At 31.4% G+C, this 13,374-nt stretch overlaps 1 protein-coding gene across 5 annotated transcripts in view; it reads left to right on the top strand.

Moving 5' to 3' along the window:
• Positions 1–13,374, top strand: part of beta4GalNAcTA (beta1,4-N-acetylgalactosaminyltransferase A) — a 51,352-nt gene that overhangs the window by 36,635 nt on the left and 1,343 nt on the right. For all 5 annotated transcript variants that reach the window (XM_076481417.1, XM_076481416.1, XM_076481413.1 and 2 more), the window contains 2 exons: positions 9,796–9,918; positions 10,748–10,843. In XM_076481417.1, coding sequence (XP_076337532.1) covers positions 9,796–9,918; positions 10,748–10,843 — 219 coding nt within the window. The remainder of the gene's footprint in view (positions 1–9,795; positions 9,919–10,747; positions 10,844–13,374) is intronic.

Consider the following 13,374-nt stretch of genomic DNA (forward strand, 5'->3'; position numbering starts at 1 on the left):
CTTCATATCCAAACCACAGTTGTTCTCTCAGTTGCTAGAGAAATTGAATCTTTCCTCAAAGAATTTAAGGATAATGAAGTGATGTTATCACACATGGATGCAGATCTTGTTGGTGTATATTGTAAGGGAATTGGTGCAAAATTTGTCAATTCATAATGATTGGACCATGATATTTTGCAGCTCTGGATTTGATAGACAAAAAAGTTCTAAAGGAACCTCTCAAAATTGATATGGCTTTGTTACAAAGAAAATCCTTTGTCAGGTCTTTAGCTTTATGAGCCAGATTGTTTACAATAGTTTTCTTTTGACTTGTTGGAATAGATTTAAAGAATAAATGAACAGCAAATAGCCCACTTGTTTTAAAATGATATATTAAAAGAAATCAAATGTATATGTACATTCTTTATACTGCTGGTTATCATATGCTGTGTGCAGGACTTTAAATAATTCTTTTTCATCAAAAGTCCACAAAAGTTTGTTCAATAACTTCAGAACACAATTCACAAAACTACTCTGCTCTGTTGTTACAGTATAATCTGTGATTATTTTACTTTCACTGAACCTAGAACCTTCTAAAAATTAGAAGAAATTATGATGCAAAAATACTCAATGAAACAATGAGAAAAACTTAGGAGGTTCTAGTAGCACGATGCAACAATATGATAATCACTAAGTAGTGAACAACACAATGTTGAATTTATACACAGTTACCTGAATATATCTGTTGTAAATTCACTTTTAAAAATACTAAATGTAATACTCATGCTTTATAACTCTTATATCCTTAATAATTTGTAGTGGGTTTCAAAATTAGTGCTAAATACTTGCTAGGTCTTAGACTTAAATGCAGGGAGTTACTGAAGATTATTTCTGTTAAAATTATTCACGTGTCTTCCTTAACTTAAAGTTTAGTAAGTGACATAAATTGTTTGAATCCAAAAGTGATGTTAATTTGTCATCCAGTGCTGTTATGTTTCATTACTATCTAAAACCTCTGCTGAAATGTAAGCAAAGTGGAAGAAAAACACCGATGTTATTTTTGGGTGAATCAAAACATTTCTCATGACATTTATGTGATTGTATGATTAAAGTTTTTCAATGTTTTGGAAAGAGTAGGACAACTGGAGACTATAGTTTCATATGCTATCAGATAAACAGTTCATGCAATGTTCAATACCCTCAACATCCAGTTTTTCCCAACTTGTGTAACTAAACCTGTCGTAATGTTTACTTTAAAGTAATTGATCTTAATTCTCTTGTTATGAAAAAAAAAATATATATAAAATAATCATTCACAAAATAATGAATAACACCTATATTAAAAAGTTTTTTTATATCACAAAACCATAGAAATGCTTACCATTGTTAGAAATACAAAACTAAGATACAGGATATATTTAAGAGAAGTCTAGACAGCAGAAGCCATAGAATGGTGATAAGAGAAAGGTTATTGAAACTGAATTGGAACGGGAAGATTTCAAACGTAAGAAGATTGGGTTTGAGTCGAACATTAAATAGCTCATTTCCTCATCTGACAGAAATTTTGAGAAAGCTGAAACAGAAAAAAACTTAACTTCCTCACAGTGGTCAAAAGTCATAATTTCATTTCTGTATAGGTACATGAACCCTGAATACTTGATGGTGAATATATGTGGTTTAGTCTTGATTTGATCAGTTATTTGAATAAAGAAGAAAGATGAAAGTATTTGTCTGGATTATTCATGATAAATAAGAGACAGCATTGACAGCTTGCTGAGCTTCCTTCACTTACCTTATGATTGATCAGGCTTGGATCAAACCCAATTTAATGTAATAACTGAACATGTGGATAAAAGATCAATCACTAAAAAGGAGTATTGTTCCTCACTTTCTGAACCATTCGGTGGTATGTTATAAAGTATGCAGTAAACTGAGTGTTTAACACTTGATCACAGAACTAGGAAGAGTGGTTCCAGATGTAGTGCCTAATGTATCACCAGTTCTTACAGCTAGAGATGATAGCTCAGAGTTAAAAAAACTCAAGTGAAAGGGCTTGTAAGATGGGATTGTAAGATAGTGTGTTCAGTACATTGTATGGTTACCACTCAGTCAGTTGAATTAGTTGGACGAAAAGGGCTTTGTAATTCTTACTTTCCAAGCTTTTGAGCAGAGTTTAATTAGATGAGATAACTGTTGGATACTGAATAATAGCTAATCAGTTAACTTTTTCCATCTAATATGAGCTTATTGGCATTGTAACTGTGAAGCTGAACATGCTATAATTATTAATGTATTTAGTGTATCGTCACAAAATTTGGCAAGCTTTTAGTAAACATTTAGAGATTTTTTTGTGCACATAAAATCAAATTTTTTTAGTAAATTGTTTTTTTACTTAAAATTGTATGTGAGCTTATGAAACCTTCATTGAGTTACTCTGAAATGTGATTTTTATGCTAAGAATAAAAATACTTTTCCTTTTACACTTTTTCATATTTTACTTGCATTTAACCTCTAGAAACTTATTGATGAATATTAAAGTTTGTTTTTGTTAAGGCTATATTTTATTTACTATTTTTCTAATAACACTAACTGTAGCTAAATCATTAATCTACAATGAAAAAGATTATTGAAAATATAAAAAAATAAACCTGTAATGATTGCAAATTGTAATAGACAATTCCCACGTAATTTTTCTAACAGCTTTAGCATCTAACCTTTTTTTGCTTTCTTTTATGTGATGATTTTATTTCTACACTGTGGACCCATTGCTGAATGTGAAATCAATAAATCACAGTGAGAGTGCATTAGCTTTTCCCCACAGAGCTAAAGTAAACAAATGATGAGGTTATATGTGCTGTTACCTTATGTGGAGCTTGTGTTTCCTATCACATGAACTCAAATTTTAAACCATTATTTTATTCAAATTTTTTTTATATAAGCTAGGAAGTTCTTAATTTTTATATTTCACATACATTTTAGAAGACCATGTTGCTATAAGTAATGTACCCATGAAAAAAACTTGGTTTAGTACTAAGAAATGCAAGGCAGTTATTAAACTTGAGAAACATTACTATAAGCCTTAATATTTTTCACAGATGTTCCAAACAGAGAAATGATTTATCTTAAAACACAAAGAAATGTATCAATCACTAGAATAATTGTCCCCAAACCTACAATAATTTATCTAGTTTTCCCAAGTAATCAAGTCAACAATAAATAAGTTAAGAAAATTCTGTTAGATGTTTGGAGTAATACCAAGATGCTAATGTGATGAGAAACATCTAGTGATAAATAATCAAAGTGGGAAAATTGAGACAATAAGAGATAGTTTTCTGTAGAGAACAATATGCTTTTTCTGTTTATAAACTTGTTCATCAGCCATGTAAGGTTGATTAGAAAGCCTTCTCATGATTTTGAGAAAATTATCTCTGCATGTTAAAAGGTAGGAGATTAATATTTTTTTGATGTAACTTGTAATTATATATAGCTTGCATTTGTAATTGGATAGAAACTGTAGAAAGCTATTATTGAAGTTATAAATTTTGGAAATTGAGAAATTGTAAGTCAAACATCATGTGACACAGAAAAGTTAAGAGTAATAATTTAAGTAATTAATTTTTAAATTAAGAAGTTGCAACTTAGATAATGTGAATATATGAAATATAAATTATATTTTCAACATGAGTTAATTGGTACACATTAATAACAGTTATTTAATTAAATTTTGCATGTAACACAGTAAAGTCATGATAGCACAAAAGAGGCATTTGTATGGTACAAGTTAATGCACCTGCCATGGGCAGGTCAAAGTGCACATTAATGACTTTTTAGAAACCTCAATTTAAAATTTAATTAAACAATTGTATTATTGTATATGAATAAAATTGGCATCAAATGTAGTTGATAAATTAAATTTTTATACAAGTGTTAAGTTCTTAATTTTCTAAGTAATGTTTAAAAATTCCTTGATCTGGCCTAGTATTAGAATTGTGATAGGTATTAAAATTATTCATTATAACATAGATATTACTCCAACAAAGAGTAATTTGTTTAGCTCTCAATCTTGTGTTACAAAGCTGCAAAGTATAAAATCAGATCCATTTGCCATGATCACCTGTCACGTTGTTTTCACAAATTACCACTAGTTTTCTGTTTTATACCATATATACTATTTTATTTATAACCAATAGAAAGACAAAATATTAACCTACAAAATGACATGCATTGTTTTTTGTACAGAGAATTGTCTGTTTCACTTTCCTTTCAAACTGGTTTCCTCCAGTAAACACACAGTTGAGCTTAGCTGAAACTTTAACAGCTCTAATCATATAGCAGCCACAAATGTTGTGATAGTTATAATGCTTTTTTGCTTTTTGTGTTATTACTCTGCATTCTTAAGATAAATTTAGTGTAGTAGTCCCATTAGTAGAAAGAAAGTTAGGCTTAAGTTGCAACAATATAAGCAGAAAAGAAATATCCAGGTAAGTACTATATAATAATATTGTCATGGAAGCTCCACACTTGCCAAGTGATTTGCAACTTGTGTGGAGGGATAATGAGTTAGACACAGCTGAATGGTTAATAAAATATAAATAGAAACAAATGTATACTCTTACAAGCTTTAAGTTATTTAGGAAAAACAACTAACTTTGTTACAAATTGCAGTCATTCTATAAAGAAAAAATGTTATTTAAGTTTATTTCATATTTTAATGGTGGGTGTAAAATTGGTCAAATTGATTGAATGCATATAGAGATAAGAGTAGAAAAAATAACACAAAATATAAAATTTTACTGAAAAAGTTTGGTAATTATTTAGGAAGTTTAGCAACTATGAAATGGAACTTGATAATTTTTAGATGAAGGAAAATGTTTTTAATCTTACCATGAAAATCACACTGTACCTGGAGTAGTCAACACTTTCCATATATTCAGAGAAATTTTTACCAAAAATAATATATTAAAACTTAAGCCCTTTTGTGTGTACAAAAGGCTTGTAATATTTACTGATAGCTTGTGAAAGTTTATGAATGCAACGTAAGATATTTTGAAAACTAAAGGTCAATTTGGGATCACAAACTTGGCTAAATTGACTGAGCCCTTAGTGAGGGAGTTAAAGACAGTAGTACTAAGAGGTGTTTAGTGCATCAACTATTTGCACAACAAAATGTAATGTTTATGAATTCAAATTCAAACAGTTTGTGAACCTTACTTTTTGAGCTACCATGATGATTTTCTGAATGTGTTATTTCTAATGTTAAAATAATTAGTAATGCTTATGACAATTCTGCCAAAAAGTCTTAGTTTAGTTGATTTCTTTTGGTTACTATTTATTATGTAATACCTGAAAAAAGTGAGTTCAGTGATTTCTGAATGGTTAACACATTGATGTATTGTGGCTGTTGAAACCTAGCTTCTGTAGTGAACCCAAGAAGGCTACAAAAGTAATTTCTACTGAAGCTGAGGAACCAGTAGCAGTCTGTTTTAAACTGTTAAGTGTGTGTAACATTGTAACCTGCTCAAAACAAATTAAAGGAACAAGTACTTTTTTTATATAATTTATTTCAGAGTTCCAAATGTGATATTTTTATTTTTTAGGTAATTTGTCTCATTTCATTTCCATCTGTATCCATTTTTTAATGTGTGATGAATGGTAAATCATGGAAAATAAAGTTCTTAAAAATGACTTGTATCACCAAAACTGATATTCCAAATGAAACAACAATTTTAATAGTTCACATGCATTTATTCAAGAAATATTTGAAACACTCAATATCTAGTGTGATCTCCACAGGTTGTGACACACACCTGACACCAATTTGGCACACTTTAAATCAATCTATCAATGTTATTTTGGGGCATGGCAGCCCACTCATCTACCAGGGCTTGTTGGAGTTCCTGTGCAATCTGAGGAGGGTACTGGCATTCACTAACACACCTCAACAACATATCTCAACAGTGTTCAATTGGATTTAAATCTGGAGATATAACTCAAAAGTCTAATCCTTCCTTGTCAAGAAAGTCCATGCACAGTCTGACGACGTGGGCTCACATGTTAACCTGTACGAAAATGAACCCGTCGCTGACACCATCGGCAAAAGACTTCCCAATGGGTTCCAGAATTTTGTCTCTATATCGTGTGTTCAGAGCACCCCTTTCAAAAATCTCTCCTTTGCGTTTCCACATTCTTGCACATCCATCATCACGAGACACACTGAACCTGCTCTCGTCTGTCCACAGCACGGTGGCCCATTGATGAAGTTCCCAGTCCAGGTGCTGATGAACAAACTCCAATCTGGCTGCACAGTGTTGTACTGTCAAATAATGCCTCTTGTAGGCTGTCTGGCCTTAAGGCGTCCTTCATGCAAACAATTGCAAACTTTTTGGGTCAACACACAAGTTCCAGTGGAATGCTGAAGGTCATTTTGCAGTGACTGAGCCATAGCTAACCTGTTCCACAGAGCAGTAATCACAATGTAGCAGTTCTCTCTGGTTGTTGTGCAGCGATGATGGCCTTGACCTGGTCTCCTGGTAGCATTGCCAAAGTTGATTGATGACTCTTGGTGACACACCAATGCACTCTGCCACACTCCTTTGGGTCTGGACTGCCCTGGCCACCTTGTTCTCTGTCAGATGGCACCTGGCTGCTTAGGTACACAAGATGAAGGTACACACTGACAAAACGAGCTGCAAATGATTGATGTTGGTGTTTGTTTTGAGAGTTAATAAGGAATGCATAGTTTCACATAACAGCCTTATATAGTGTACCTTGTTGTATTCTCCTTGAGTGAGGTGAGTTTCGTTTGAGTTACTTCAAACTTCACTTGCAAGCTTAACAGATACACTTGTAGACAAATGGATGTGTTTCACATGTAAATTTAGTTATGACAAAAATATTCTGAAATATTTAATTGTTCTTTTAATTTTTTCGAGCAGTATATAATAATGTTATATATGCCATTACACTTATATAAGTAAATGTGTTGTCGCGTGTGTATTAACATTACACAGTCGAGTTTTGAATAATACAAATGGATCAGTTATACAAAGAACATTTTCTAAAGATACATGTTAATGAAAGTAATGCATTTGATTTAGATGTTAAGAATTTAGTATGAGATTAAGTGTGATTACTGACCTGTATAATGTTACTTTAGGATGCAGCGTACTTCTTGTTTTCATTTAAACTTATGAGAGCATATTTCAATTTCAACATTGAAATATTCAGTTGAAAGTGAATGTTCATGGTAGGATAAAAGAGTAACAGAAACACTCGTATATAAGAGAACTTGCAGTTTGATATCTGTGAACCTGGGACTTCACAAGCATTAGAGATACATTTTGTTTGGATGAATAGAGCATGAGTGCATAAGCCCATAGAAATGTTGCTTGATTCCTGTAATCTGTAAATTACTCTCTCAGAAGATAGATTTTGTAAATGAATAATAGTTCTAACTGGACAGATATGATCCCTTTTCAAGCCAATCCTGACTTTTGTTATTTAAAATCAAACTCTTGACTATTGTTCAAATTGCCTCTGTGTGATGAAGTCTTTGTTTATTCAAAGCCACAATGAAAGGATAAAAATTTGATTATTAACCATATATTGGGATTTTCCATTTGGTTTTCTTACTTATGAAAAGATGCTTGAAACTGGCCTGATTGTCTCCCCTGGATAGAACTTGTGAAGGAAGTGCATCACTGGCCATTGAATCAACTGTTTGGCATCTTATCAAAATAGTTTCCAGAGACATGGCAGTCCCAGTTAGCAGGGTATCCCAGCCCTAGTTGGGAAAAATACTTGGGACTACATGAAGAAAAGAAAGCACTTCCTCACTGCTGGTTGAGCCAAGCTTGCAAAGGGCCATTTTGCAACATTGGCAGTTAAGAAAGAATCAAGGTGAATGTCTTGATGTTGAGAACTTGTTTGAGGTGTCCTGCCAGATGGTGTTGGATAGAGGCAAAGAGAAGACTCACCTCTGATAGTACCACTGTTTCCTGAAGCTAAAGAAGTTCATCGTGAAGTAAGGTTTCTTCAAGGAGTAGCTGAATGATGAAAAGATGGGAGCTAAACATCAACAGAAGCTGAACTTGAACTGGCACTATCACCATTAACAACAGTGAAGATTTTCAAGATGAACTTAGTGCTCCAGCTTCTGTTATTCCCAGGCTACCATCATAATTAAATAAGGAGCCTTCACCACACAAGAGACCTCTTGAAACTACAAAGTAACCAGTTGATAGACAATAGCTATAGTAGAGGATCTACTTGTGCTGAAGTAGAGCGAGCGAGGGAGTAGATCTCATGTTTCCCATAAAATGTATGTTTTTATATAATGTTTCCAAAATTGTTTTTATTCAAGAGTCAATGTTGTTAATATTATAGATAACTACATTTTTATTTTGTGTACATGTTATATATTGTTTTTTGTTGTTTTTAATAGAGAGCTAGAAATATTTTTGTCAAGTGATTACATATTGGTGACCAATGCAAAAAGTATAATAATTACTGAATTGAGTATGTTAATCCTTGTCAAAGTGGGCATGCCACAACTTTGTACAGTTACAATAAAATCTGGACTGAAAGCAGTATAACTAGGCTAGATACAAGTACTGAATGTCTTGTTTATTTATTGATGTTGTGTAGTTATTGTTATAAAAGTAAAATTATCTGTAAAAACTACAAACCTATTAGGTTAGACAACAAAACATAAATGAAAAAGAAATAATTTATTTCTTTGAGGTATGGAGTGAGTTGCTACTGCATTATATAATTCAGTACTTTGTTTACTAACTTGAGCTATGCACTTCCTGAGTGATTCATAGTGTTGTTTCACAAACATAATAAACAACTGTTCAAAGAGCAAAGAACAATAATATTAAACAAAAACAAACTTTATGGTATTTTCATATAAATGCAGTTTCCCAACAATACCTTTCAAGTCAGTTATCACAGTTAACCACATGTCCATCAGTTCATAAAATTGAGATCAGATCCTTTGTCTACATGGCCTTGATGATTGTTGTACTTTTTAGAGAAAACACAACTACCTCATATCTTTTAGATCTAGCAGTTTTCTCATGTAAACTGGTGCAAATATGTAATGGGTGCAGGGTTGCATGGTCTGTAAAGTTCTCACCCACCACTGCACTAGATTATGGTAGTGGTTCTCTTTTGACTTGTTTGATAGTATTTCACATTTTATAATTGATAACTTGACTGAATTTTAAGTTATGTGAGAAATAAACAGTTTGGACACATTTATAGAGCACTAAACACTGTATTTAGGCTTAGCAAAAAATTTGTGTGCCCCTGCATGTACAAGTAAATGATCAACTTAATGGATTAATGAGTATTTTGTCCCCTGCTGGGGAATTTACAACTCTGAAATATGGCTTTGCTATAAGAAAACACACACACACACCCTAATAAATATTTCATCAGCTTTCCATCCTTAAGAAATCTGTACCTAAGTAATTAAATTCAAAATGTCATCTTCAGTTAGTGCCATAAGCAGCCAGTTATGTGCAATATCAAAATACCCCTGCAAACAGATGAAGCTTCACCTACTAGAGATACTACTACTAAATAGATTGACTTATGTTCCTAATAAAGATAATTTTTTTAAACTTATTACTGTATCATATGAAATATTTGTACAGCTAGTGGTAAAAGGAGTAGAAGTGAATCTTGTGTACATTACCATGTGTTTTCTTGTCTGTATATTTATGTTTAGTTGTAACACTTTAAAATACAAGTATATATTAATTGTTGAAGAGTAAGAAGGGGCATTGACTTTACTATTGTTGTTTTCAGGTTACCCTACAAAGACATTTTTGGAGGTGTTAGTGCTCTAACCCAGCATCACATGGAAAGTGTTAATGGATTTTCTAACCAGTTCTGGGGCTGGGGAGGTGAAGATGATGACATGTCTAATAGGTAACATTGCTTGGCTTTAATAGTTTCTTGTATCAAGAAGAAAAACTGGTTTTCTTCACCGTAATTTGCCTCAATGTGTGTTCTGCAGTGTAGGCTTAACCAAAGTGTCCACAGTGTTATTTTTGTAAGCAAGATGAAGTAAATTTGTTTACTGTTAATCCTTAGAATGCAGTGCTGCATTAGACTACATAAACTTTCCTCGTGCTACTGAGTTCTACTGTTTTCAGTAATTATTTGTATTGGTCTTCTTGTTTGTTACTTATAAACAGGTAGACAGTAATGAAGTAACACATATTTCAGAAAATTATGCTTGTGTTATAAAATTCAAAAAGTGAAATCTGTCAAGTTGTGAATTCATTTTTTATTGATTAGTACACTAGTTTGCTCTCGTGTACTTAACCTTGTAAATTTGTAATGGGTGATTTGATGATTTTGATTTACATACTCATTTTTGTTTGAAGATGTTGAAATGATTTGTTTTTTACAAGAAAAATGGAGTATTTTGTCATAGCATCTTTAATAAAAACCTGATTACTACTGTAGTACTAGTTTGTATATTTAGATAATACTGGGTGAATGCATGAAATTCATGACATTTGAAATTTTAATCTTTTTGCCATTGTGTTATCTTTGTAACCAAGATGAGAAAATTTTCAATTTTGTTATGTTGTACGATGCAAAATACTGACTTAAAAAAAAGCATTGTGACTTTGTGGTTTGTTTACAATAATTTTAGCATTAGTCACATAAGTGTGTAACAGCTAAGAGATAGATTATTTTTTAAATGTTTCAATCACAAGCCAAAATTAAATGAGACTTTTAATTCCAGAATTCGTCACCATGGATACAAGATTTCTCGATATCCAGCAAATATTGCCCGATATCACATGCTTACACACAAAAAGGACAACCCTAATCCTGACAGGTAATTTTATGTAAAGATCCTAACTGATATGTTTTACACCATTGGAGGTTCTACTGAATATTGAAGTTAGTCAAACAGTTTACTATTTTAGGCAGGAATAGTATTTCTGATTATTTATTGCTTTGGATTATTCAGACTATCCAAGTAATTGAAATATTGCCATTTTGTTTGTTTATAAAGCTACATAATTGGGTTGGAGGTACCCTAAGACTTGAAGGTCTTGAGTTTGATTCCTGTTGACACTAAACTTGTTCACCCTGTTTTTGTTATTGCAAAGTAATTTAGGCTGTCTGTTGCTGGCACTAACTTTGAACTGCTGACTACAGTGAGTGTGATTTTCTGGCTCCATAAATGTGAAATAAAGTATAAATTTATGTTGGTTGATTTTGTTTCATACAGTGGTATGCGTGTAATTTACAGTTTTGTATTTTTTCACATTGTCTAAGCAGACATGGACCAAGAGGAAGTGTCCAGGATAACAGTTCATTTTTCCATAAGTTACTTTTTTTATTGTTGTATAAGCAAATGAATATCTCGAAGGTCAAGACTTTCATAAGTTTGTTCAGGAAATAACTGTTATCCTTTAATGTTAGCAGGTGCAAATCTAGGGAAGGGGTCCATACCCCTCCAACAATTGCTTTTTGGAAATAAGAAAACTTCCATACATCTATATCCTACTACTACTACTACAACCTCCTTCTCCCTACACATACACATGTTCACATCTGAAGATTGGTTTCTTTGTTTTTTCCTTCTTTATTTTGTGACAACTCGCAGAAATATAATGAGTCAGTACCATAATTGGTCAATAGTGATCAATCCAAAATATTATATTATACAGTGGAAGTCTCATGTAAAAATTACTGAAAATATGGTTACAGTGCTACACAGCTTCTAAAACATTAACTAGTATCATACCATAATTGTAAAAATAAAACATTACTGCAGCTAGTGGGAAATTAAACATTCTTATAACTTGTTAGTAGAATTATTGTTTTATCTTGATAGACTTTCAAGTTTTTTTTATTCCATAATGGTTTTCAAGGTTTGTAAGGTAATAACTGTCAAAGGTTTGTTTTTACAAAATTAATGTTATACTAATTTTTATGTAATTTGACTTTAAATTTGGATAACTTAATTTCAGAATATTTACTTTGGCTAAGTACTTGTTTATCTAATAAATAGTATAAGTTGTGAGTATTCTTTTCACTTGGTTGGTTACAAAGTGCTTTGGACCTCAAAATTGTCATCAACTATTTATAAACATGTAAAACATTGTATAAAATTTCTCTACAAGTGCACATAAGTATTGTGAAATAAATCATTGATAAATAGGAAAAAATACATTCATTGTTTCAAAATATTTAATAATCCACTTATATCCCATGTACAATACATTTTTATGTACAAAGTTTATGATTAAGAAAATAACTTAATTCTAAATTGTGCGTGAAGATGGGGTTGCTTTGGGTTTACAGTATTTTTTACAATTTGATAAAATTTTATGAGCTTATAAAATTTAAGTTACTTTTATGTTAAAAATAGCTGTATTTTAACAATTTTAGCCAGAAAATGTTTTAGGACTGATGTTTTCCTTTGTTTTGTGTAGTTCATGAAGAAATATGAGAAAGTTCATATTTTCATGCATTTTCCTTAATATTATTATTTTTTAACTACTTTTGATTGAAACTTTGCTATGGTATCATACAAACTGATTTATTCATTTACAAATTAAACACTTTTTTGAAAACAGCGATTAAAAAAGTTTAAATATGATTGGGTAAAGCGAAAATTAGGCTGCTACATAATAGTTAGTAATAATAAATCTACAGGTTAAATTTTTAATATATTTTATATAAATGCAGTTTTCAGTTCCCTTTGTGACTTGTGAAAATATTTGTGTTAAAATATATCTGATTGAAAGGTATAAAAGTTTTTTAGCAACGAATATATATATATGAAGTCGCATGACTGAAAATTACATAAAGCTTTAAAAGCAATCTTTGCATTTATTAAGTTGCACTGCTTGTAAATATGATTTTATTTGTATAATATTGAATATTTTTAAGTTTGCTATTCAAATAACATAGAATTGGGTAACTGGCTACACATTTATTTCAAATCGTAATCATGACATTTCAAATAAAAACATTAGTACCCACATTAGTGACAATAAAATATTCTTATTACTTAATTATCAAATATTTGATGTACACAAGATTGGTGTGTGATTACTGCATACTTTAAAATGACAACCACGTTATACAGTGTAGTTGTGTGATTGATATTAGTAATTCTGTTATCATATAGGAAACATCCAAATTATCCTTAACAATGTTACAATAATGTTTGAAACAAAAGTTGTTTTTAACAAAATGTGCAAATGAAGAACCATCAGAAGAGGTATATCATATGAAACCAAGGGTAATATGAAAATTCCAGTAAAAAACAGTAAGAAGGTAATGTCTACTTTTTATCTGGGGAAAATGTTACTTTTGCATCAGTCAAGATTTCCTTGTCTGGATGGCTTT

This window comes from Tachypleus tridentatus, chromosome 13, assembly GCF_004210375.1.
Source record: "Tachypleus tridentatus isolate NWPU-2018 chromosome 13, ASM421037v1, whole genome shotgun sequence".
Lineage (NCBI taxonomy): Eukaryota > Metazoa > Arthropoda > Merostomata > Xiphosura > Limulidae > Tachypleus > Tachypleus tridentatus.